This window comes from Drosophila takahashii, chromosome 2L (assembly GCF_030179915.1).
Source record: "Drosophila takahashii strain IR98-3 E-12201 chromosome 2L, DtakHiC1v2, whole genome shotgun sequence".
Taxonomy (NCBI): domain Eukaryota; kingdom Metazoa; phylum Arthropoda; class Insecta; order Diptera; family Drosophilidae; genus Drosophila; species Drosophila takahashii.
The window spans coordinates 28,805,653-28,833,051 of record NC_091678.1 but is presented as its reverse complement, the minus strand read 5'-3'; the positions used below and the strand labels follow the sequence as shown (position 1 = coordinate 28,833,051).

Sequence of the window (27,399 nt, the reverse complement as noted above, 5' to 3'; positions counted from 1 at the left end):
TTTTATTCTATGTTTACCACTATCATAGATAGTCACCCTGATCTCACCAACATAGAAAAGCTGCAGCATCTACGATCATGCCTGAGGGATACTGCGTTGGAAACTATTCGCTCGCTGGAAATTTCGGACGGCAACTACGCAATTGCTTTGGATTTACTGCAAAATAGATTTGATAATCGTCGTTTGGTTTTTCAGGCACACATTACTGAGATCCTGGGAATAAAGGCGGTGCAGAGTGGTTCCGTTTCGACACTTCGGGAGCTGTCGGATAAATTCAACGCTCATATCCGCGCTCTTAAGGGGCTGGGCACGACGGAACAAATTGCAGGATGCATCATCGTCCAAATCCTGTTCCAAAAATTGGATCCGGCAAGTCAGGCCAAGTGGGAAGAGCGTTTAGAGGACCCTGCCTTCGTCAACTTAATTCCTACTTGGGAGTCAATGGCATCATTTCTGGAGCAGCGGTGCAGGACGTTGGAGACGATGGATTTTGCCATGGCAAACTATGCGCCGGGCATTCAGGTGGGAAGTAACAGAATACCCAATACGCGTAGATCAGCATTTGTTGCCTCGAATTCGAACCCTTGGATCTGTATATTCTGTAATGATGCAGGTCACTCCATTTCTTATTGCCAGAATTTTAAAGCCCTGTCTCCTACGAATAGGCTTCAAGAAGCAAAACGGCTCTGTCTTTGCATAAATTGTCTTAAGGTTGGTCATCAAGTTAGGCAGTGCAATTCCAGTAATTGTCGTGCATGCGGATCGAAGCATCACACCCTGCTTCACATGGGAAACTTAGCTTCCCTTTCTTCACAAGAAGGAGCACCTCTTCAAGAAGCAATTCCGTCTGCATCACCATCTGCACTGCCTTCCACCTCGACTGCTCTCATTGCACAGGATTTTAGTAATGATATTGTGCTCTTAGCAACGGCAAGCGTATTAGTAAAAAACCGCTCCGGAGTTTTCGTTCCCTGTCGAGTTCTACTCGACTCTGGCTCCCAGCTGCATCTAATAACGTCCCGATTCGCAAGCCAGCTTCAAGTAAAGAAGATAAAATCTTTAGCATCTGTTACTGGAATAGGAGATTCCAGTTTTGTGACGGATGGTCATTCGGTTAATATTACGGTTCGGTCCCGAACTTCCGATTACTCAGCCAACATTACCGCGGTGATTGCTCCGAACATCACAGAGCGGCAGCCTAGCTTCAATGTCGACATCGGCAATTGGAAAATACCTAAAAATATTCAGTTAGCGGACCCCAGTTTTTATACTCCCCAGCGGGTGGACCTTTTAATCGGAGCCAGCCTCTTTTACGAGATGTTATGCGTTGGCCAAATTAAGCTTCCACATGGATTACCCCTACTTCAAAAGACTCGTCTGGGTTGGGTTGTTTCTGGAGGTTATGGCCTCTCCAATGGCTCGTCCTTATTGTCGTCTCAAGAGTTACCCCTCGCTAGCAGGGAGAATAGTTTCGATCGGTTAGATGATCTTCTTCGACGATTTTGGGAAGTGGAAAGCTGCGCCGAGCCAATCATACGCGCTACTAAGGAAGAATTGGACTGTGAAGCACATTTCGTAAGACACGTTGTTCGTTTGCCAGCTGGGGATTATTCTGTTCGTTTACCTGCCAAGCTCAATCTAGACCTCTTGGGAGAGTCCTACCAGCAAGCTTATCGAAGATTCTTGTCCCTAGAGAGAAAGCTAAATCGTCAGCCAGCCTTGAAGGCTCAATATGGAGCATTCATAAAGGAATACCTCGATCTAGGACATATGTCATCAGTGTCTGCCTCTGACAGCGGGTTGTGCCGATACTTCTTGCCTCATCATTGCGTCATAAAGGAAGATAGCTCCACCACTAAGCTCCGCGTAGTTTTTGATGGATCGGCGGCCAGCTCCTCAGGGTATTCTCTCAACGATGTTCTTATGGCAGGCCCTGTAATTCAGCATAAGCTGTTCCAGATTCTTCTTCGGTTTCGTTCACACCCGGTAGCAATCACAGGAGACATCTGCAAAATGTACCGCTGTGTTAGGGTTCAGCCTGAGGACAGCTATTTGCAATGCATTTTGTGGAGGGATTCCCCCCAGGATCAATTGCGGGTGTTTAAGCTAGACACCGTTACCTATGGCACGAAGCCAGCATCATTTCTGGCTGTGCGAGCTATGCATCAGCTGTCAGCAGACGAGCATACAGCGTTTCCGCTTGGGGCTGAGGTCATTCGTCGCGATTTTTATGTGGATGATTTGATATCTGGAGCCAAATCCAAGGAAGAAGCAATCATCATTATGGATCAAACATCAAAACTTCTAGCCAAGGGAAAATTTAAGCTTAGAAAGTGGTGCTCGAATGTGTCAGCTGTTTTGGAGGGAGTTGCAGACAAGGATAAGGAGTCTTATTTGAAGTTTGATGATGGAACTGATTTTGCAAAAACCCTAGGTCTCGCTTGGGATCCAGTTTCTGACCAATTACTGTTTTCCTTTTCGGTCTTACAGTCAGCATCAAGACCTTGCAGGCGATCTGTCCTGTCTGCAATAGCGCGATTTTACGATCCCCTCGGGTTGGTTGGACCTGTGATCACAAAATCGAAAATATTCCTTCAACAACTGTGCAAGGAGAAGTTATCTTGGGATGAAAGCCTCCCGGAGTCACAGAATACGGAATGGAGTGCTATATGCACGAGTTTTGGGCAAATTAAGCATGCGTCATTTCCTCGGCTGGTTCTTTCTCCAAACTCTGAGAGTGAGATTCATGGATTTTGTGATGCCAGCATAGAAGCATATGGTGCCTGTGTCTACATCGTTTGCAACGGCCGATCTCAATTGCTTTGCTCAAAGTCAAGGGTAGCCCCCTTAAAAACACTCACTGTGCCCAAGCTGGAGCTTTGTGGGGCTGAACTCCTGTCTAGACTCATCGCGGAAGTTGCTGGGACTAAGGCATTTGAGGGAAAGTTATACTGCTGGAGCGACTCTGCTGTTGCGCTTTCATGGATCCGAGACGAGCCCTCCAGGTTCAACATTTTTGTAGCGAACCGAGTAGCTGCCATTCAAGAGCTAACTGAGTCAGTAGAGTGGCGATATGTTCCAACTTCTTTAAATCCAGCTGACATTCTCTCCCGAGGTGCTTTTCCTGCTGAGCTTAATGACTCTCCTTTGTGGGCGCATGGACCAAAATTCCTTTGTGGCCCCAAAGCTGACTGGCCGGCCCCAATCATTGCTGAAAGACCAACGCTTGAGGTTCGCCGAAAGATTTTACTAATAAAATCTCCATACGAAGACATAGTGGCTAATTCAAAATTTGCCAATTCCTTCGCCGCCCTTCAAAGAGTTTTCGGATACGTCTACAAGTTTAGTAATCGCATCCGTCGCCCTACGCTCACGGTGTCTGACCTTCAAGGCGGTACTCGGCTGTTGCTTCGTCTGGTCCAGCGCTCACATTTATGGGACGACATCAAATCGTTGCAGTCAAAGGGATTGGTGCACCCATCCAGCTCTATCGCATCTCTTTCGCCATTTGTTGATCAATTTGGGATTCTTAGAGTGGACGGCCGGCTAAAGAATTCTTCGCTGGATTTTAATGGGCGCCATCCAATTATTTTACCACGGAGTCATTCGGTCACTGCTGCCATTATTACTCACTTTCACGAAAGCAATCTGCACACTGGACCACGGGCGCTACTCGGCATAATTCGATCCCAATATTGGCCTATTGGGGGGAGGAAGACGGTGATGAAGGCAGTAAACAAATGTATTAGATGCTATCGAATGAAGCCTCGACTAGTGGAGCATATAATGGCGGATCTTCCAAAGGAACGACTCGATGGATCTCATGCATTCGAAGTCACTGGCATTGACTTTTGCGGACCATTTCTCTACAAGTCAGAAGTGCGAAGTAAGCCTCCAGTAAAATGCTACGTTTGTGTCTTCATTTGTTTCGCCACAAAAGCTATTCATTTGGAGTTGATTAAGGATCTCTCTACAGTGTCATTTCTACATGGCCTTAAACGATTTATATGCACTAGAAGAAAGCCACGGCAGATTTGGTCTGATAATGCAACAAACTTTGTCGGCGCTCGCAATGAATTGCTCGAACTAAGGCGCCTATTCCTCAGCAATGATCATCAGAAAGCTACATTGGACTTTTGCCTGGCGGAGGCCATTGATTGGTGTTTCATTCCTCCTAGGTCGCCTCACTTTGGCGGTCTTTGGGAAGCGGCTGTGAAGATCGCTAAGCATCATTTTTACCGCGTTGTTGGCACTGCTGTTTTAGCCTTTGAGGAGTTGCGGACCTTGGTGTGTCACATTTCGGCGGTTGTTAATTCTCGACCATTAGTCTCGATTTCAGAAAACCCCGCTGATCTGGATGTGTTAACCCCAGCACATTTTTTGAATGGTGGTCCGCCTTCATCTTTCGTCGAGCCAGATGTGACCAGTCTCAACTTCAATCGCTTGGATGGATGGCAACGCGTGGCCTACTTGCAGCAGATCTTTTGGTCCCGATGGAAGGAAGAATACCTAACACTTCTGCAGCAGCGCTCCAAGTGGCGCACCCCCAAACCGGGCCTGGTTGTCGATGACTTAGTTCTGGTCAAGGACGAAAACTTGCCTCCCATGAAGTGGCCCCTCGCCAGAGTGATTGAGCTGCTGTTCGGTGGAGATGGCGTTGCTCGAGTTGCCGTTCTGAAGACAGCGTCAGGAGTGACAAAGCGAGCAGTGAACAAGCTATGTCTGCTGCCCCTTAAGGATGATGTTGAAACCCAGGCTTCCAACGGGGGGAGTATGTCGGGTCACGCAGCCGCAGCAGCTAATTAACTTGTAAATCCGTACTCTTATATCAATTGCATCACGAAAGGCATCTCTCTCTATTTATCTCTCCCATTTGTTGTATGCTTGCATTTTGGGCCCAGCATTCGGCTGGCTGGCCCTTCGTAAATTCAGTATGAATTCTGATCTCGCCATAAAACGCATTCTCGTCTCGCCTGCTGTACTCTTTCGATAATAAATTGTTAACAAGCATAAACCAACCCAATTTTCTTATTTTCGTTTGCATTAACTAATAAAAAAGCTTATTAGTTCAACAAAGTGCTTAAAAATAAAAACAAATTAAGAATTAAAAAAATGTTTTTAAACATTTTTGAAGCCACTTTTACACATAGAAAATTATCAAAAGTTTTAGGTGCAAAATAAGTGCTAAAACATTTTAAAAAGTAAAACGTTTCATACAAATTTATTTTACTTTGCATTTTTAAAATGTTTTCATTTTTATTTTTAAAACGTTTTTATATGAATACGGCACCTAAAACGTTGTATAATTTTCTCTGTGTAGTTTTTAAAATATCGAATTTTTTTAACAATGCCTCTGCTTTTTTCTATGAAAAAAATGTGGCTTTAAATCATATAAAAAAAAACGAATTCACTTAAAATCCGATCTGTAGGCATAAACATTCGGTTTGTTTTTTGTTTTTGGCTTATTCCACGTGACAGGCCAATTTGGGTAAAATCTCAGAATCATTAGAAACATTTTTTTTCGATAGAGGATTAAAATATAAGGATGGGTTTTTGTATTTTTTTTTTATCTCTTACCGTTTGTTATACCCTTGCAGAGGGTATTATTATTTCAGCCAGAAGTTTGCAACGCAGTGAAGGAGACGTTTCCGACCCCATAAAGTATATGTATTCTTGATCAGCATCACTAGACGAGTCGATCTAGCCATGTCCGTCTGGCCGTCTGTCCGTATGACTGTCTGTCTTTTTCGCCAGTATGGCTTAGATATGATTTTTGGGGTCCCAAATCGACCCACCCTAATGTACATACCTTCAAATTAAAAAAAATTATTAATATATATATCAATGAAATAGTAATAAAATAAGCTTTATTTCTGCATTATTATATTATTTATTTTTTTTTAAGTTACATAGCTTTTATTCACGTTTGAAGCTAAAAAAAAACAAAAAACCGAATATTAATTTGATCCACTGCACAGTGGTCGCTGCCATAGGCCAAAAATCAAAAAATTGATTTTGAGATAATCCAGCGAAAACCAGTTTTACGATCAGCTATGTCTCTCTCGGATTTTACTATGCCTGAGCTGATCGCGAGTTTCGAGGTCACTGTCCTTGTAAACTTTTCCCAGTTCGTGTTCCGTGTTTCTATAGACAGCTACCTTTGGAGTGCTTTTAAAATCATATCTAAACTGAATATACCTATACTGCAGGAAAAATGCTAACTAGTCTGAAAAACAACTAGTTATACAACTAATATAAAGCAACCGGAATTTGTCTAGATGCATGTGGACTACACAGGGTCTAGAAAATTTGTGCTAGTCGAAATAATGAATAATACAAAACTAGTTAAAAAGAATCTTGTCTCGGACTAGTACCTTTCTGACAAAAAGAACCTTAAAACAAGAAAGGAAGCTACCTTCGGCCAGCCGGCCTACCCTTGTAGATAAAGTAATGCTTACTCGGTGCAGTTCCAGGAATTCCAATTTTGTTTTTAATTAGTCAAGAATCAAAACGCCTACTTCCTACAAAGTTTCAATGAATTTTCTTATATTTGTTTGAATTTTCCTATGGGAGCCTTAAGATATAGTGGTCCGATCCGGCTCGCTCCGACATATGTACTACCTGCAATAGAAAGAAGACTTTCGGGAAAGTTTCATCGCGATAGCCTTAAAACTGAGAGACTAGTTCGCATAGAAACGGACGACGGACAGATGGTCAGGCGGACAGACGGACAGACGGACAGACGGACAGACGGACATGGCTAGATAGACTCGGCTATTGGTGCTGATCAAGAATATATATACTTTATGTGGTCGGAAACGTCTCCTTCACTGCGTTGCAAACATCTGACTGAAATTATAATACCCTCTACAAGGCACTATGGTCCGAGCGGCCGATTTTTTGGCATAAAGTCGAAATTTTTATGTTAATGTTTTGTATTTTTTATTTTAAATTCTTAAAGTTAATAGATCATACATAAACAAACTTTAAAAAAAAGCGTTAAAAGCTACACTAACGCTTTTTATGAGCTTTCAAAAGTACACAATCGATCAGCTGCTTAGGACTAAGAAATTGGCGCCATAACATTTTCTTTACGTTTGTGCAAAAAAATAAAACTTCTTTGTCCCGACTAAATTAAGTAAATTATGGAAATGAAAGATCAAGCTATGTAATATTTAGTGTGTATAGTACATTTATGTGTAATCTTAGTGTTCGACCTGTGTTTAATTTCCAATTTATGTGTATTTTTATAGAAAATTCAAATTTGTTCCCTGTATTTAGTGGGATAAAACTAACGACCCGACGTCTGCCCACAAAAACTAAGTACGCCAGTTTGTAGGGGAGAGTGGGGGAATTTCGTCAGCATTTTTTCAAAGCTATTTTTTGTCCATCTTGAGACACGTTATCATATTTCTATTTTTATTGTTGAATGCGGTTAGCACCAAGCTTTAAAATGTGACATCCCCCTATTTTTTTAATTAGCTTGGTGATTTATAAAAAAATAAAATGTAAAACCAATATACTGGGGCAATCTCACCACACAGGGGGGTAAAATCACCACACAACTGGGGAAATTTCGTCACCTGAAAAATGTAGGGAGTTTAACGCCTGTAAATATGCTACACTGATCAAGCGTACCATTTTTGCTGACGTCCTATATTTGTTGCTGCTGCTGGTAGTTAGTTCGTTAGCCAGATCGTCAAATATAAAAATATGTATTTAAAATAGGTGCGAATTTACCCTTAGCGTAGGGTGGCGAAATTTCCCCAGACAGTCCTTTTTTAGAAATAATTATTTTTCTTCCGAAATTAGGCGCGAGGTTAAAAATCACTGACGCAGAAATGCACATTATAGCACTGTGTATTATGTAAAAAATCGTGTATCTTATTCCTTTTGAATTGTGGCATACAGAAAAAATTTCGTCGACAACTAAATGTAGCTTTTGAACTGTTAAAACACATTTAATATTATAGCTTAATTATCTTGGCCTTCTGTGCAAAACAAATGCATTGGTTGTGTCTGGCCGTCTTGAAGGACTAAAACAAAAAAATTATATATTTTTACGACTTATGGATTCCGAGATATTGCAGGTGGCGAAATTGCCCCTGTGACGAAATTCCCCCACTCTCCCCTACATATACATGTCGTTTTTCAGCGCTAATTAACACCTTTTCCCCGTTCGTCCCCCTTTTCACGCAATTCCACACTATTCAGGGACCTTAAAGTTTCTTCGCAGATATCTCTAGGATATTTGGCGCAGCAACAATCGAAAATTTAATTTTTTTCGGATTGCATTTCTGTAAAAATTATCAATTACCACTTAAAAGATGATAAAACATCAAAAATAAATTTAAAATGTAGGTATTTTGAATTTTTCTTTGTTAAGCATTCGTAAGAGAAAGAAAAGGAAAGGTCTCCCTTTGCTTTCCGTTAAAAAAATTACAAAAATTATTGTGAGTGTGAGGTTTGAAAGATACAGAGTTGCACTTTTTAAATGTTTTGAGTTACATTACATACGAAGAATCCGTTCGTCTGCAAAATAGGTTCAAAGTTTTCCAAAAACAGAATTTTTCCAACTTTAATATCCTTTTTTTTAGAATCCTTGGGTGTGAAAATTTTTTCGAGAGCACATTTTGAGCGCGATTATTTAAAGCAAAGAGGACTTTTAAGATTTCATCGAGGTATTTAAAAAAAGGTTAAATTTTATAACACAGTGTAGTATTATGAATTTGCTTGTATGGGAGGCAAAAGAGGGCGTGGTCGCACAGACTCAAAAATTTGTTTGCATACTATTCTTTGTAAAAAAACAGAATGTGTAAAGTTTGAAGTCTGTGACTCAATTTTTAGAGTTTATGCCAAAAAAATCGACTTTTGGACCATAGTGCAAGGGTATAAAAAAAGAATTTTGAACTGGTTCCCCACAAAAAAAAAATTTTTTTTAAGTGACCATATGCGCTATATTGTTAAATTCAATCGGTGTTTGACAAAAAGGTGGAGCCAAGTTTAGTTTTTAAAATATCGAATTTAATTTAACAAGGCCTTGGCTTTTTTCTATGAAAAAACGTCGCAGTATGTAGGTCTACTCTGTTACTTTTATCGGATCCTTATGGAATTCAAGTTTTCTCATCGTTTACTCCTTACTAATTTTTACTAATTTTCCGAATAGTACACACAAAACAAAAACTTGGTAAAATCAACTGTAATAATTGTCAAACAGGCCCCAACCAGCAAAATTGTCAATTCTACTAAGTAAATAGTCATTTCACAGCAACAAAATACACACAATTAGATAAGACACAAACCCAAAGCAAAAACAAAATACACGGAACTATTTTAATAGTTACGTAACTATCTTTGTTTGTCAATTTTACCAAGCAAATTTTTTTGTGTGTACACATAAAAAAAGTTTCAGGCAAATCAAAAATGTGAAATTTTTTTTGGCCAAATCCGTTTGGTTTGTAAAAGAACCGCCCATATTTATAATATTTACATAGATTTTTGGTAAAAATTGCATAGCGATAGCACATCTAGAAGTATTTATGGCCGCAGCTCCATACAAGCCTGACCACTGTGCACTGTAAGCGATTCAGTTCATTTATATCACTCTCGCTTCTATGCCCAACCCATACTCATCGATATCGCTTATATCAATCGGTGGCAAGTTTCCAGTTCGCGCCGAGAACGTGACGTGAATGGGACTTAAGTGATTTCAATAGTTCACATGCTGCTTTTGACAAAACGCCGACCAAAAAAACCCAAAAAATGTGGAGATTTGGGTGAAGAGAAGGCCACTTTCTGGCACGGACCATCCCGGTACTTCCGGTTCCTCCTTCCCCTATGTACATTCCGTTATCTTGCATCGAAGGCAATGGAACCAACGACCACGATTTCCGCGCTGCTTGGCCTAAGTAAATTTAGTTGCCTGATTTGATTTGCAAATGCCGCACAAAAAAAGGCTTGAAACTATCAGTTTATCTGAAAATATGTATTGTCCTTCTTCTGTCTTATCGCTAATTTCAGATTCACAAAAACATCGTGACATTTATAAATGTCTTGCATTATGCGCAGAGCTACTCGAACTTCTTTATATGCGAATTGTTTGAGTTTTACGATAATACGCTTACTTAACGCCAAAAACACTTTCTAACGCCCAAATTTTGCGATATTGTTGAAGTATAAATTAAAGTGGAATTTATTTGTCAATACTATCTTCCGCACTATTATTAAAAGTTAAAAGTTTACTATTAGTCATACATTTAGGCCGATTTTACTTAAATCTAAAAGTTTTTAAAAGTAATTGCCCTAGAAACAAGAAATAAGGCTTATTCCACGTAAAACGTGACAGGCCAATTTGGGTCAAGTCTCAGAATCAATCGAAACTTTTTTTTCGACAGAGGATTGAAATATAAGGGTGGGTTTTTGTTTTTTTTTTAATCTCTTACCTTTTATTTTTAAAAAATATTTTTGTAAATTAGCTTAGATTTTTCAGTTATGCATCACTTGACTCGTTTGGTACTCAAATTTGTGGGATACACTCATAGAAATTTTTACCTAAATACTAGAAAAGTCGCCCTAAAACCGAGGTCGCCCTAAAACTACGAAAAATTTTCTTATTATACGGGTGGCTAGCCCTAAAGTTACGAAAAATCGCCATGGAAAATATTTTTTAGGGTTAGTTTTTCCAAAAAGGCTAATTTGTCCTGTTTTTTAGGGCGATTTTACCGGAAAATTTCTATGAGTGTATCTTCATATCTTTCAGAAAAATATTTTAAAAAAATGTTAAATTTCAAATTAAGTATTTTTTAAGGGAATTTTACATTTAAAAAATTCTATACGCGGGAATACACGCGATTTCCGAAAAAAATAATTATACTAATGTTGCTTTATCAATTCTTTACGAAGTGGTAAAATAAAATTGTTGTATTTGCAAGACCTACTAGTAAAGACAACGATTTTAGTTTAGCAACTTTGCATCAAGCAACAACAGCGCAACGTGTAAGAAGATAACAGCAATACGAACACGGGAGAGCAGGAATAGTGCATTCCCTTTTTTACACGTTGCGCTGTTGTTGCTTCATGCATAGTTGCTAAACTAAAATCGTTGTCTTTACTAGTAGGTCTTGCAAATACAATACAAAACATGAGAGAACGCTATAGTCGCTATAGACAGACAGACGGACAGACGGACATGGCTAGATCGACTCGGCTAGTGATCCCGATCAAGAATATATATAGTTTGTAGGGTCGGAAACGCTTCCTTCTACCTGTACATACTTTTGCACGAATCTAATATACCCTTTTACTCTACGAGTAACGGGTATAAATACAAACAAGAAAGGAAGCTAGCTTCGGCCAGCCGAAGCTTATATACCCTTGCAGATCATTCCTATTAATTAACAAATCGCAAAAATGTTCAATTTTCTAATATTTCTCATTAATTTTCCGATCGTTCCTATGGCAGCTATATGATATAGTCGTCCGATTTTGATTAAATTAAAATTGAAATTCGGAAATATTTAAAAAGAGTCATATCCTAGAGTAGAAGATAATACAATAAAAAGCAAAGAAGCTTGAATTTATTTCCTATTACTTTTCCATTAATTTTCCGATCGTTCCTATGGCAGCTACATGTTTTATAAATTTGTTTATTGAAACATTATCCAACTATTAAAATATTCTCTATTATTTTAAGCACGTGTTTTAGTTTAGTTTTGGCCCTGATAAGATTCTTTGTGCTTTGTGATATAACATTTTGGAAGGAAAAATGGGCCAGGACTCGGTTTTTCTGTGTTATCCTTCAAAGTTTATGCCATTCTTAATGAAGATGATCCAAAACCTAACCAATCGAACCGGTTTTCATGACCGTTTTCTATCCAATATGTTTCTTTTTTCAATATTTTTCTTTTCCGACTTGGAAAATTTTCCACATGTCCTTGAATTGCCAAATGGTAATCAATTTGATGTCTGGATATCAGGAGAAGTTAATTTTAGTCAAATCTCATAAAATATATGCTTTATACACAAGAATATTAGCGCATCGTAACGTTTTATTTAAAGAAAACGGAAGTGGTGCTATTATTTTTTTCGGCCTTTTTTTGACTTGTTTTCTTAAAATCTGAAAAAATTATATGTAGACAATATTTTTGATATCCGTATCAATTTTTTCAAATAGGTGGAATACTAATCAAGATAATAAAAAACACTTCTTATATAAAAATCCCCGTTTTCCACGTATCTCTTTAATATTATGAACCTGTGACGAAGTGGTGCTATTATTTTTTTCGCAACTGTATATGATATAGTAGTCCGATTTTTTAAATAATTTATTCGAAATTCAAAAATATTTAAAAAATAACATCCCCAAAAGTAGAAGGTAATATTTCAAAAAACACCGAAGCTAGAATTTTTTAAAGTTTTTTTTTCCGATTGTTCCTATGGGAGCTATAAGATATAGTTGTCCGATCCGGTCGGCTCCGACATATATACTACCTGCAATAGAAAGAAGACTTTTGCGAAAGTTTCGTCCCGATAGCTCAAAAACTGAGAGACTAGTTTGCGTAGAAACAGACAGACGGACAGACGGACGGACAGACGGACAGACGGACATGGCTAGATCGACTCGTCTTGTGATGCTGATCAAGAATATATATACTTTATGGGGTCGGAAACGTCTCCTTCACTGCGTTGCAAACTTCTGACTGAAATCATAATACCCTCTGCAAGGGTATAAAAATAAAACAAGAGAGAACGCTATAGTCGGGTTGGAGTACCGACTATCTAATACCCGGCACTCAGCTGAAAATTTTAATTCGAGTACGAATAATTCAAGACCGAAATTATTGATTTGAGAATGAACGTACTTGATCCAAGCACTATACTGTTATGAGATCAAGTACGACAAAGCATTAATTTAAGAACGAGCAATGTATTACTTTAAGTAAGGGAAGTTCTTGATTTAAGCATAAAAAATTCGTTATGTATGCACGAAAATTGATTAATTCAAGCTCTGAAAATTAACAACTTAAGTATGAAAAATGTTTATTTACAGTATGGAAAGTTTTTAATTTCAAAAAGAAATGTTCTTAACTTAAGAACAAAACATTCTTATATTAAGAACGAAAAATGTATTTTTCAATATCGAAACAAATCTTACATTAAGAAAAAACTATTTTCTTTTAAACCCAATATATTCTTTATTTAGTTCAATGAATATTTTACCTTTACACATGTTAAACATATATATTTACTTATAATAAGTTAAACATATTTAAGACGAACAAGGGTTTTTTTATTATTTACAGGATATAAATGCAAAGGTTTCGTGCCGAATTCACTTAACTTTCTTATTGAATACCCTTGGGCACAACCAATATCATATGCGCGAAAATGTTTATTAAAGTTTTTTACTTCAATTTGTTGGCATATAACGTAAGCGTTTTCCTAATGATTTTAAATAATTCAAAGTCATTTAAAAATACGCCCAAGTAGTAATTGATTTTTTAATTTTTTTTTATACAAACAGCATTTACCATAATCCGCAAACTTTTGCATTAATAAATTTGGAAAAAGTTCGTTCTGAGCCTTACTCAAGTTAATTGGATTTGTTAAAGTTAAAACAGGTTCCAAATAGTTCTGGTGATCAAATAAAAATTTTGAAAATTTCAGTTCAGATTTTACAGCTAGTGTATGTGGAGGATTTATTTTAGAATTGACATTATGGAAATATATCTTTGCATCTTTATGCTTTGCCTCAAACCGCATGCACCACAAAAATTTTAACGGTCCGCATTTTTCGATTGCCGTAGGAAGGAACCAAACATTTTCACATAAAGTGTATGATGCTTTTCAACTAAGTTCCTTAAGTAGTATAAATCTTCTTTAATGTATTTTGATCTAAACAAGAAATCTATAATATCCAGTAATAATAAAAGCACCTCCCACTCCTCACACTCTTCTGGTACTATGTCTCCTATCATTAATGGTAAAGTGTGTATAAAAGTAGCAACTTCTGAGGCAGTCATTTTTAAATTAAACTTTTTTAAACGATTTTCACGGAATTATTTCCAACTCCCGTTTCACCAAATGGAAACAATGCTTTTCTAGAATTAATTTCATCTAGAGTTTTTATTTTTTTCTGAATTAAAGAAGTATATGATATATGTATCATATACGCGTACGCCTTCAAGGACATCGTGCATTAAATCAAAACAGAAATTATTTTAAACTCGAAACGTTTTTAGGCTATTAAAAACACAATCCGTTTTTATGCCTGTTTCTTGAAAATCGTTGCATTTTAAATCACTTATATACGTTTCTTCATTTCTTAAACTTTCCAATTTTTCCGTACAGTCAAGTTGCATTTCTGGTTTTGTTTGTCTACATACCCTACACCGAAAAAAAAACCGTTCTCAACGTTCTTGATTTCAGTATTTCCGTGCTCAAAAGTGAGCCAAGAACGGTTTTACTAAAATCAAGAACGAGTGTTCTTGATTTGAGACTACTTTTTTGAAAATAAGTATTCTTGATTTCAGTATGAGTCTTCTTGGATTCAAGAAGAAGAATTCTTGGATTCAAGCATAGGCGTTCTTGGTTTCAAGAATAGGCGTTCTTGGTTCCAAGAGTAAATCGTTCTCGGGTTTAATAATTTCACTCTTACCAAGAAGAACGTATTCTTGGTTTCGAGAAGAAAAATTCTTGGATTCAAGCGTTCTTGATTTCAAGAATAGGCGTTCTCGATTTCAAGAATGTTCCACTCTTGATGCAAAAAGGAATTTTTCAGAAAAATTAAAAATTTCATATATTCACTTTTTTATTTTATTAATTTTCTATTTATTATTATAGATATAACATAGTTACAAATTACTTATAACTAAACATATTTAAGTCTAACAGCAATCTTATCATTATTAAGTAAGTACGAATAAATTTAAGCAACATACATAAAACGTACAATAAATATAAAGTTTTATAATTTTAAAATGTACCTTGCCAAGCGTGCTACCTCCTCTAGGTGGATCGATACCAATCAGCGATGTTTGTTTCTCGCTCTTTTCCTGATTACGTCACACAAACTGCTAAATTTATATATAGTTTAAATAACAATAAATAATACAAATTGTATATTATTTATATATATACATACTTTCGAGTTTTGCGAACAGCTTTTCCCGGAACACAATACGTAAACCAATTGGCGGAATCGCCTCATTGATCTCTCCTTGTCCATGAAGACACTCCAGCGCCTATAAATAGTTAAAGTATTATTTCATATTACTTTTTTAAAACAGAACCTTACAAGCGCAAGCACGCTCCTGCATAAACACACATATGTATACATACATAGATGCATTTAGCGTGGCGTCACTTTTTTCACAAACATACAAATTCGAAGTATTTATTTATTATATAGCTTATTTTCATTATTTTTATACCCTTGCAGAGGGTATTATGATTTCAGTCAGAAGTTTGCAACGCAGTGAAGGAGACGTTTCCGACCCCATAAAGTATATATATTCTTGATCAGCATCACAAGACGAGTCGATCTAGCCATGTCCGTCTGTCCGTCTGTCCGTCCGTCTGTCCGTCTGTCTGTTTCTACGCAAACTAGTCTCTCAGTTTTTGAGCTATCGGGACGAAACTTTCGCAAAAGTCTTCTTTCTATTGCAGGTAGTATATATGTCGGAGCCGACCGGATCGGACAACTATATCTTATAGCTCCCATAGGAACAATCGGAAAAAAAAACTTTAAAAAATTCTAGCTTCGGTGTTTTTTGAAATATTACCTTCTACTTTTGGGGATGTTATTTTTTAAATATTTTTGAATTTCGAATAAATTATTTAAAAAATCGGACTACTATATCATATACAGTTGCGAAAAAAATAATAGCACCACTTCGTCACAGGTTCATAATATTAAAGAGATACGTGGAAAACGGGGATTTTTATATAAGAAGTGTTTTTTATTATCTTGATTAGTATTCCACCTATTTGAAAAAATTGATACGGATATCAAAAATATTGTCTACATATAATTTTTTCAGATTTTAAGAAAACAAGTCAAAAAAAGGCCGAAAAAAATAATAGCACCACTTCCGTTTTCTTTAAATAAAACGTTACGATGCGCTAATATTCTTGTGTATAAAGCATATATTTTATGAGATTTGACTAAAATTAACTTCTCCTGATATCCAGACATCAAATTGATTACCATTTGGCAATTCAAGGACATGTGGAAAATTTTCCAAGTCGGAAAAGAAAAATATTGAAAAAAGAAACATATTGGATAGAAAACGGTCATGAAAACCGGTTCGATTGGTTAGGTTTTGGATCATCTTCATTAAGAATGGCATAAACTTTGAAGGATAACACAGAAAAACCGAGTCCTGGCCCATTTTTCCTTCCAAAATGTTATATCACAAAGCACAAAGAATCTTATCAGGGCCAAAACTAAACTAAAACACGTGCTTAAAATAATAGAGAATATTTTAATAGTTGGATAATGTTTCAATAAACAAATTTATAAAACATGTAGCTGCCATAGGAACGATCGGAAAATTAATGGAAAAGTAATAGGAAATAAATTCAAGCTTCTTTGCTTTTTATTGTATTATCTTCTACTCTAGGATATGACTCTTTTTAAATATTTCCGAATTTCAATTTTAATTTAATCAAAATCGGACGACTATATCATATAGCTGCCATAGGAACGATCGGAAAATTAATGAGAAATATTAGAAAATTGAACATTTTTGCGATTTGTTAATTAATAGGAATGATCTGCAAGGGTATATAAGCTTCGGCTGGCCGAAGCTAGCTTCCTTTCTTGTTATTATTACACTAATGTTATAATTAACTACTTACGTTTGAGGAAGGGGAGCGCACTCAAAATATCTAGTTCCTCTAGAAGGTTCTTTAAAGGTGTGTCGTCCGCGTGTTTACTCCGCTTTACTGGCCGAAAAAAAACGAGCATTTGACGAGAGCCGAAGTGAACTTCGGAAGCTCTCTCTCATTTTTAATCTCTCTCATTTTTTTTCATCTCTGACACGAAGTTGAGAACGATTTCAAGAATGCTTGGGGACGATTTCAATAGTGTTCTTGCTTGATAAACGAAATCGAGAATGATGTATTCTCAAAAAGCCAGATCAAGAATGCTTTTATTCTTGATTTCAAGAACGATTGTGCTAAAAAAAGTGAAAAGACAAAACACTGAAATCAAGAAGATTCGTTCTTGGTTTTTTCGTTCTGAAGTTTTCTCAGTGTACAATAACGTTTTGAGTTAAAGGACTGAACGTATCCCAGAATGCTATTGACTGCTAAATTATCGCCGACTATTAACGACAAAACAAAACAAACTTTTCTAAATTCATTATTTACTTTTAGCATTATTCCATTTTCTAATACCTTGAATTGCTCTACCAAATGATAAAAAGAAACTTCGTTCCCACATTGTTTCAGATTTGCGGTTGAAATGAAAGCGGAATTAAAAATATAATTTAATTTGGACAACAAGTATTGTGGCATTAATGAAAAATTAATGTATACACCGCATATTGAAACTGTGTGAGTGCCCACACTCAAAAAAAAAAAACAGCCCGAAATCGCCATTAAATCAAGAAATTCGCCATGAATTTCAGTCGATGGCGATTTACCGTATTTTTTTAGAAAGGAATTTTCTAAAACTTAGAAAAAAATTTCTGAAAAGCAGAAATACTTTTCTAAAATCAAGAAAAATTGCCATAAAATTGCGAAAATTTCCTTAAATCCAGAAAGTACTTTTCTTGAAAATAGAATTTATTTTCTAAAAATAAGAAAGGACTTTTTTTATTTTCAGAAAATTTTCTTTATTTTACTATTTTATTTCCTAAACAAGAAAGAGAAAAAAATAAAAAAGATGAAAAGAAAATTATTAATATTTCCTAAACAAAAAAGGAAAACAAAACAAAAAAGATAAAAATAAGATAATAAATATTTCCTAAAAAAAAAGAGAAAAGAAAAGAATAAAAGATAAAAATTACATTATAAATATTTCGTAAACAAAAAAGAGAAAGAAAGCAAAAAAGATACAAATTATTAATATTAATATAAAGAAGGTATTTAATATATTACCTATTATTAAAATTTACTTACTTACTGCCAAATTATCAACAATACCTGAAATTGAAATTATTCCTGCAATCGAAAATAAAAATTAATATTAGAGAAGGATGGTATTTGCGGCCTGCAATAGTATGCCCTTTGCTTACCATAAATGCATTTCCAAAACAACAACGCAATAAAAGTTACAGCTACGCACAAGAAAATTCTCGATCATACGCACAAACACACACAAACATATACATACATACGCCAAAAACTGTCGTCGCAACGCGCCGCGGACTAACCCCTTGTCTTCTTCTTTTTCGTTTCGAAGAAAGAGTGAGAAGCATAAAAGAAATACAAAAAGTTTTTCTTAAATCTATGGTGATTTTCTAATTCTACTTTTCTGTTTTCAAGAAAAATTTTTTTTTTAATTCAGAAAAATTCTTAAAATTTAGAAAAATTTACCGTATTTTTTATGGCGACTTTCTAGATTCTAGGAAGGGCTGAAGTACATTTATTCTTAATTTAATGGCGAAATCGCCATTAATTTAAGAAAACTTTTGGAGAGCAAACTAGGAAAAAACACCATTGATTTAAGAAAAAAAATCATTTTTCTAAATTTTAGAAAGGGTTTTCATAAAATTCTGTTTTTATGGTCTTTTTTTCTAGATTCAAGAAAACAATTTCTAAAATTCAGAAAATTTTCTAAAATTAAGAAAAAATTTCATTTTATGACGATTTTCTAAAATTTAGAAAAAAAAATTTTTTGAGTGCAGCGGGTTGTTTATTTGAAAATCATCAAGATACATTATAAAAGGAATTACTAATTCGGAAATAAATCCTTTTAAAATATTTCTGAAGAGCTGACCACTTGCAAAATTTGTTAAATCGTTTGAGCTTACGCTTTCTTGAATGTTTTTCAAAGTTAGATTTAATAAATCTGGAATTTCAAAAATTTGTTTAAAAGTAAAAGCTAACGGCATAACATAAATATCGTAAGCTTTTGGACCTAACGTAGGCTTTCCACATGAAACGATTTCAGAAATTTTTTCATCAAGTTGAAATCGTTTAGGTTCCTCGTATAAACTTAATGCTTTCAAGGCTTCGAGAAGTCGATGCTCAGTACGAATGTCACTAAACGGATCTTTGGTAAAACTTAAAATGTTTTTTAATTCATCATTTAAATTACATGTTACATGAGCTTCAATAGCATTAGCTATATCAGATGTTAAAGAGGAAATTATATTTTGTATTAAAATTACATGGCTTCTGGGCATATACTTAAGATCATAAAGAAGTAAGGAAGTACTGATAACTTTTGTCTTCAAAGATTTTAAATTATAATTTGATTTTGATTCTACATTTTCTGTTGTAGTTAAATTATATTTATTCTATACATCCTCGTTTTCTTCATAAGAAAGTGGTTGACGAGATGGCTTATTAGGAAGAGCTGATACATTTAATTTTGATTTTTCAAAATTGTAACTGAAGGTAGATGAAAGAATAGAATTATGTTCTCCTAAATCAAACGGAAGTTCAGAATACCTAGGTAATGCTTTGTGTGTTTTTTCCAAGTGTATTCTAAAGTTTGTGAAATTAGTAAAAACTTGTTCACAATTTTGTTGTTTACATGTTATTCTTAAAGACTTTCTTGAAAGCAAGTGACTTCGTTTAAGATGAGAAATTAAGAGTTTTGGTTTCGGAAGTGTCATTAGACACCGAAAACAAACAAACATCTTAATCTTGACTATTCAAAAAGTTTAAATTACTTGTCAGATCTGGCGATTTCTTATCAAACTTAGTGTCTATCTCATAATTAAATTTTTGGATCACTGTCCAGGCTTGCTCGCAAGGCTTCGGATATTTAAGACCGTAACCGTTGAAAATTTTGAAGCAAGTATCGATACTTATAAGAAAGGAATCAAATTTAAAAAGATTTTCATCAAAATACACATAAAAACCCTCGAGATCTGTATCCGAAGAACCGTGAACGATGATAAATGGTTGAAGTGTAGATCCCTCGGAGTAGTGAAGTGCAACCTTTTTGTCAATTTGTCGCTGATAATCGTTTAGGCAAGCTAATCGCATCAACACGCTATCCTTCGCGTCTGCTATGGTAAGCTTCTTGGTCTTCTTCCCTTGTTCATTTTCAAAACGCGCTGACGGTGGCAGCACAGCATTAAGCAAAATAAAAATCAAAAAATCTTGGGCATCTGCAAGAAAAAATAAACAAGTATAATAATTTAACAGTCAAATTACACGTGCAATTTTTAAGAGAAGGAAAAGAAGAAAACAAATCTACCTTCTTTTATTGCCGACTTTTCTTGGCTAAGCTTTTCTTTGCAGACATCGTTTTTTATTTTCCTGTCATATAGAGGAAGCACCTTTCGCTTAAAGTCGTCCCATTTAGAAACCAAAGCATGCACTTTTTTCGGATATATTTGTTTAAAGTCGATGTTTATCTGTATAAAATAAAACAAAACAAAGAATTTTACATTTTTATCAGCAATAACCACACTAAGAATTTTTACAAATGTATTAAATTATAATTTAAATAATTTACGAACAATAACATAGAAATTTGGTTACAATATAAATAATAGAAAAGTGGTATTAAAATATGAGGTATAACTCACCAATTCAGGTGCTTGGGCGTGGCTAAGTCTCGGCCAAGCTTTAACAAAATCCGCACCACTTAATTGATGTAAGTCCTTTTGCCGAATATGGAAAGTTTGTTCCCACTTTTCGCAAACGTCATGCCAGTCCGCACAGTCTCGTTTTAGAATCGCTTTCAACGACTGGGCAACTGCTTCATCAACTTTAGTACCAATGGAAGTATGGGTTTGGGCGTCAGTTCTGCTGTTGTGTGAACCAGAATTGTTATTGTTCCTCGATTCAGGATGGGTTTTGGAGAACTGAAAGCGCTTATTTTTATAGCGCGAGTAAAGCTTCCCTGTCGGACACTTATACTTGTCACGACTTATATAATAAAACTCCTAAAAATGAAAGGTACAATGGTTTATATTTGCATGCGTTAAATTAAATTAACTTTTTAAATCGATTTCTCACCTTGTTCGACTTTTCGCTTGGAAATATACGGCAAATTTCATCTACCAAGCTCGGGAAGTCTTTAACTTTAATAGTTATGTAATTATTGATGGCCTCCTCCACTATTGAGTTGATAATCCAATTGCGATCAGCTTCCGAAAGAATGCTTTTCTTAAGCAATGTTATTCCATGCTCTTTTTCTTGAAACAAGGATAGAAGGCTCTGAAAAAATGAAATGTAAAATTTTTATATAAAATGTATTTAAGTATTTAATGAAAATAAGAAATAGTCACCTTATTTAGCACAAAATTTTTCTCGAGCTCCTCTTGATCTTGGCCGACCTGCACATCTGGCTGAAAAGTGTTCTAAATAAAATGTATTTTATGATATATGTACCAGGGACCGTAAATAACACTAGTTTACAAAATAATATTCTTGGTGTGCTCCCCAGCAATTGATTGCAAATTCTGTTGGTGTTGGACCCCTAGATTACTAAAATAGCACTAATTTTTTTTTCGATGGCACAGTTTTTTTTTAAAGATTTTTTAAAGTTCGAAATGTTAAATTTCGGACTTTTTTTGAATTTCTTCTTATATCTCGGCAGATATCCGCTTGATTGGGCCAGTTTTAGTTTTATTTTAAAGTCAATAGATCAGAGCTTAACTTTGCCATACAGATCAATACGATTGGATGAGTAATGGCAGAGCAGAAGCTCGACAAAGATGAAAAATGTGTTTTTTGGTCGTCTGTAAGTCGGCTGTATATATCGTAAAAACTCGAAATAAATCCGTTGAAAAATCATAATGGGTACTAACTTAAAGTTTACATCCTACCGAATAAAACAAGCCGGATATGGCCCAAATCGATGGAAAACTGGATTTATGGTGGATTTTTAAAGTTCGGATTTTCCACTTTTTTCGGTTGACAAAGTCCAAATTTAAGATTTATCATAGGCGGCGACATGTAAACAAAAATAATTGGTGTTGGCAGCCGGGTCACTAAATAGCTAAATCAGATATTTAAAAGCTAGAAAATTATTAAAGTGAATTTAATTTTTTAATTAAGGTTATTTTTTTCATAAGAATGAACTATCTATAACTATAAAAATACTCACAGTCATAACGCAAGCAATTTTATATTTTTAAAGAAATTTTCAGAAATTAAATTTATTTTACAATTTTCTAGCTTTTAAATTTAGCTATTTTTTGACCCGGCTGCCGTCACCACTCATTTTTGTTTACATGTCGCCGCCTATGATAAATCTTAAATTTGGACTTTGTCAACCGAAAAAAGTGGAAAAATCCGAACTTTAAAAATCCACCATAAATCCAGTTTTCCATCGATTTGGGCCAAATCCGGCTTGTTTTATTCGGTAGGATGTAAACTTTAAGTTAGTACCCATTATGATTTTTCAACGGATTTATTTCGAGTTTTTACGATATATACAGCCGACTTACAGACGACCAAAAAACACATTTTTCATCTTTGTCGAGCTTCTGCTCTGCCATTACTCATCCAATCGTATTGATCTGTATGGCAAAGTTAAGCTCTGATCTATTGACTTTAAAATAAAACTAAAACTGGCCCAATCAAGCGGATATCTGCCGAGATATAAGAAGAAATTCAAAAAAAGTCCGAAATTTAACATTTCGAACTTTAAAAAATCTTTAAAAAAAAACTGTGCCATCGAAAAAAAAATTAGTGCTATTTTCGTGATCTAGGGGTCCAAAACTAACAGAATTTGCCATCAATTGCTGGGGAGCATTTCGGCTGTAAACTAGTGTAATCATTATTTGAGATTTTTATTTTAAAAAGACTACTGTGATATTTTGTTTTAAACGTCAGAAATAACGTTCTTTTTACTCTTGTCCACAAAGTATATGCATTTCAACAAATCTGGAAAGCAAATTAACTGTTATTTGTTCATGTCTATAAAGTGCATAAAACCAGTTAAATTGTTGAATAAAACTTGTAAAAACCTCAGTAGGCCTTTTAAAATAAAAATCTTAAATAATGATTATTTACGGTCCCTGATATGTACATATAACCCTTAGAAATGTGACTAATACTATGTTTATACGATAGCAATCACGATTTCTTGAAAGCGCGATATAGAAATTGCCCCTGTTTATACGACAGCCGAGAATTCATGCTTTTATTCACTCTCAGCTGATAGGGATGCCGGACCGGTAAAAATATATAATTTTTAATACCACTGATTAGAGAAATGGCCTATAAAAGGCCTTCAATTTCTAGCGATCTGGCAACGTCAATCATTTTTTACAGAGTTACCAGATTGCATATCATCAAATCACGCTTTTGGGCTGAAATCATAGTCAACTTTCGTGTGTAGCCGAATTCACGAAATGGCGTTTATACAAGCACGAATCGGCCGAAAGCGTGAAATGATAGCGTGAATTCGGCATCGTATAAACACAGTATAAGTAAACTTACATTTTGCTGTTTCCAAACGGCAAGTTCTCTTTTAAACTTCATACGCAAACCTAATTTAGGAATGGCCTCTTTTAACTCTTCGTCTGATATGTCTTTTAGCAGTGTTAAAGTCACTCCAGCTTCTATAATAGTTACACAAATAATTTAAAATGTTTTTAAAATCAACAGCTATGTACATGCACACAAAAAAAAGCAAGTGAACACAAGGAACAGAAAAGGGCGCCAAAGCAAATGCAAAGAGAAAACAAAAAAAACCGGCAAAGCCGCACACACTAACACAGATTTACCGTTGTCTTTTTGGCACATGCTCAATTTGCTTTCTTTTTTTATAAGGAACGTTTTTTTGTTATAGAGCAAAATCGAATTTTTATTTGTTAGTTAATTTTCAGATCATAGTTTTAAAGCTGCAGCGAATCTGTATAAATGTATGTACATACAGTGGCTCACAGCTTATTTCAACCAGTCTACACCAAAAACTTTAACAGCCCATAAAAACTAAACAAAACATGTTATCAAAATAATTTAAACGCAGAATACATCTATGAGGATACACATTAGTGTATAATAATTTTATGATTTTTTAATATTTTACAAATATTTTTTATGAATTAATTACAAAAAAAGCCCAAAAAAAAGGCCACAGCTTCTTTCAACCAGTTAACAAAAAAATCGAATAAATTAACATAGTGGCCAAAACCTATTTTTTTTTTTTAATTTGGCATTACTACCCTTTTGTTTAACAACAATTTAAAGTTAACTTTATATGGAAACAATGCCTTTTGTTGTTGTTGCCAAGTAAAAACTACTCCCGACCCTTGGAAAGGACTTTTGGCATAGTTTCGTCTAAAAATATTGTGTTTTCTAACATTTTTTCGTTAAGTGGACTTCCAATATTGTTTTGTGGTAATGTTAAGACACATTTAATTCATAATCATTAGCTTTCGACAGCTCTGGATGAGCTGAATCTGCGAAAAAATATGCACTTCCCATGTCTTATCATGTCTCAAATCTTAATCGCGGAGTAAAAAAAAAAAATTATGGAAGGACCTTTTTGACACTTATAGGCCCAAAACAATTAGCGTTCGCCGCTAGGCTTAGGGCTCATTTGGATACACACGAGAAACTCACTTATTAGTGTCCTTAGTATGTTTGAAAAAATGAATTTGAAAGAAATACTTGAATTTTGATACATTTGAGTCGGAAAAATATATCTAAGCGGAGAAAATCCCAATGACGAGCCTAAATTGGGAAGTCAAATTGCGATTTTAAAGTCTAACGGCGAACGCTAATTGTTTTGGGCCTATAAGTGTCAAACAGGTCCTTCCATAATTTTTTTTTTTTACTCCGCGATTAAGATTTGAGTTGATCTTCACATTCAAAAGGATAAATGAATTAAAAACTGAAAGGATTTTGAAATATAAATTAATTTTTGATTTAACTAAAGAAATTACCCATGGGAAGTGCATATTTTTTCGCAGATTCAGCTTATCCAGAGCTGTCGAAAGCTAATGATTATGAATCAAATGTGTCTTAACATTACCACAAAACAATATTGGAAGTCCACTTAACGAAAAAATGTTAGAAAACACAATATTTTTAGACGAAACTATGCCAAAAGTCCTTTCCAAGGGTCGGGACTAGTTTTTACTTGGCAACAACAACAAAAGGCATTGTTTCCATATAAAGTTAACTTTAAATTGTTGGTAAACAAAAGGGTAGTCATGCCAAATTAAAAAAAAATAGGTTTCGGCCACTATGTTAATTTATTCGATTTTTTTGTTAACTGGTTGAAATAAGCTGTGGCCTTTTTTTTGGGCTTTTTTTGTAATTAATTCATAAAAAATATTTGTAAAATATTTAAAAAATCATAAAATTATTATACACTAATGTGTATCCTCATAGATGTATTCTGCGTTCAAATTATTTTGATAACATGTTTTGTTTAGTTTTTATGGGCTGTTAAAGTTTTTGGTGTAGACTGGTTGAAATAAGCTGTGAGCCACTGTACATATGTATGGTTCAGTTGCCCATTCCTCTTCGATATTCATATGCACTTACACAGACATATGCATGTGTATGTAAATTCTGGCGGGTTCTTCTTTAATTTCGTAACATATAAATTTATTTTATGGTTTTAGTTTAAAATTGGACATGTTTTAACTTTTTAAACTTCACCGTTTCTAAGAAATTATACGTTAATACATATGTATGTATGTACAATGTACATAGTACATACAGTGATGAACTTAATTCTTGGCACACTTGGCATCTTGGACTTTAGGTTCAATTTTCTCCGACTAATATATGAATAAAAAAATTTAAAAAAATTTGTTTATGTAAAGGCCACATTTTACTGTTTAAATAATTTGGTTTCATATTTATATTTCTTAAGACTAATTTTTTAAAACTCAAAAACGAAAAAATGAGCCTATTCTGCCCGAACAAAATTCGTGGCACACTTGTGTTGTATTTAACTATTTCGCTAAAACTTAACCGATTTGACTCATTTTTTTTGCTAAATCCGCTAGGCCTCAGTTGTCTAGATGGCATATTGCTAAATTTGTATCCTTAAATCGTTAAAATAACTTAATTTTAACTAAAAACGGTTATATAAAAGTATGTTAAATGCCAATACCCATATCTGTGCGAAAAACAATATTTTAAGGGCAGGATCAGGGTCAATCATATGCTAATACTAGGAAATATGAGCCCAGAAGTTGTTTTTACCATTCGGATCCTTTTACGGCGTTTTAAAGGACTCTCACTGTGCAAAAATGCAAGGCACACATCCTGACCCATGGGTTTAAGAGGCCAGGGAAGCGAAAGGATCAAGAAAAAGGATAATGTCAACCCTTAGATTTTATAAGCACAGATCGAAGTTTAGGATAGGAAGGACTTTAACAAGGATATTCAACCAACGGACATTTTAAAGGCCCTGTAATGTGCCAACTAAATTTTTTTGCAGCTAGAAAAAATTAAGTGATTTCAAAGGCCACCAATATAAACATTTAGGATACAAAAAGGGATACTTTAGTATCCCAATCGGCTTTTTTAACCTTTTTACTTTGACTTAAGGACTCGGAAAGTTGACCTTCAAAATAAATGAATATTTTCTAGCTGCAAAAAAATTTAGTTGGCACATTACAGGGCTTTTAAAATGTCCGTTGGTTGAATATCCTTGTAAAAGTCCTTCCTATCCTAAACTTCGATCTGTGCTTATAATAATGACCATGGGTCAGGATGTGTGCCTTGCATTTTTGCACAGTGAGAGTCCTTTAAAACGCCGTAAAAGGATCCGAATGGTAAAAACAACTTCTGGGCTCATATTTCCTAGTATTAGCATATGATTGACCCTGATCCTGCCCTTAAAATATTGTTTTTCGCACAGATATGGGTATTGGCATTTAACATACTTTTATATAACCGTTTTTAGTTAAAATTAAGTTATTTTAACGATTTAAGGATACAAATTTAGCAATATGCCATCTAGACAACTGAGGCCTAGCGGATTTAGCAAAAAAAATGAGTCAAATCGGTTAAGTTTTAGCGAAATAGTTAAATACAACACAAGTGTGCCAAGAATTTTGTTCGGGCAGAATAGGCTCATTTTTTCGTTTTTGAGTTTTAAAAAATTAGTCTTAAGAAATATAAATATGAAACCAAATTATTTAAACAGTAAAATGTGGCCTTTACATAAACAAATTTTTTTAAATTTTTTTATTCATATATTAGTCGGAGAAAATTGAACCTAAAGTCCAAGATGCCAAGTGTGCCAAGAATTAAGTTCATCACTGTATGAATTCAAGCATGTGCACTTCG

General features: G+C 34.9%; 2 protein-coding genes across 5 annotated transcripts in view; one reads left to right on the top strand and one right to left on the bottom strand.

Annotated features, from left to right (window-relative positions):
* Positions 1 to 5,014, top strand: part of LOC138914817 (uncharacterized) — a 5,515-nt gene extending 501 nt beyond the window's left edge. The window contains exons 1-2 of the mRNA XM_070219478.1: positions 1 to 522; positions 4,328 to 5,014. The exon at positions 1 to 522 is cut by the window's left edge and continues 501 nt beyond it. Of these exons, the coding sequence (XP_070075579.1) occupies positions 1 to 522; positions 4,328 to 4,366 (561 nt within the window). The 3' untranslated portion in view covers positions 4,367 to 5,014. The remainder of the gene's footprint in view (positions 523 to 4,327) is intronic.
* A 14,261-nt stretch (positions 5,015 to 19,275) lies between these two features.
* On the bottom strand, positions 19,276 to 23,982 carry LOC108063156 (uncharacterized). Of its 4 annotated transcripts, none has more exons than XM_070211699.1 (6): positions 23,868 to 23,901; positions 23,581 to 23,702; positions 21,148 to 21,348; positions 20,715 to 21,074; positions 20,381 to 20,540; positions 19,276 to 20,291 (listed from the first exon to the last, which is right to left on the bottom strand). In XM_070211699.1, exons 1-6 carry the CDS (start codon positions 23,884 to 23,886, stop codon positions 19,816 to 19,818), a joined length of 1,338 nt encoding a protein of 445 aa, XP_070067800.1. In that variant the 5' UTR covers positions 23,887 to 23,901; the 3' UTR covers positions 19,276 to 19,815. The 4 variants fall into 4 exon arrangements, with proteins under 4 accessions (XP_070067800.1, XP_070067801.1, XP_070067802.1 ...); XM_070211700.1 differs by having other exon boundaries at positions 21,148 to 21,326; positions 23,631 to 23,702; XM_070211701.1 differs by having other exon boundaries at positions 21,148 to 21,320; positions 23,631 to 23,702.
* Positions 23,983 to 27,399: the final 3,417 nt, after the last annotated feature.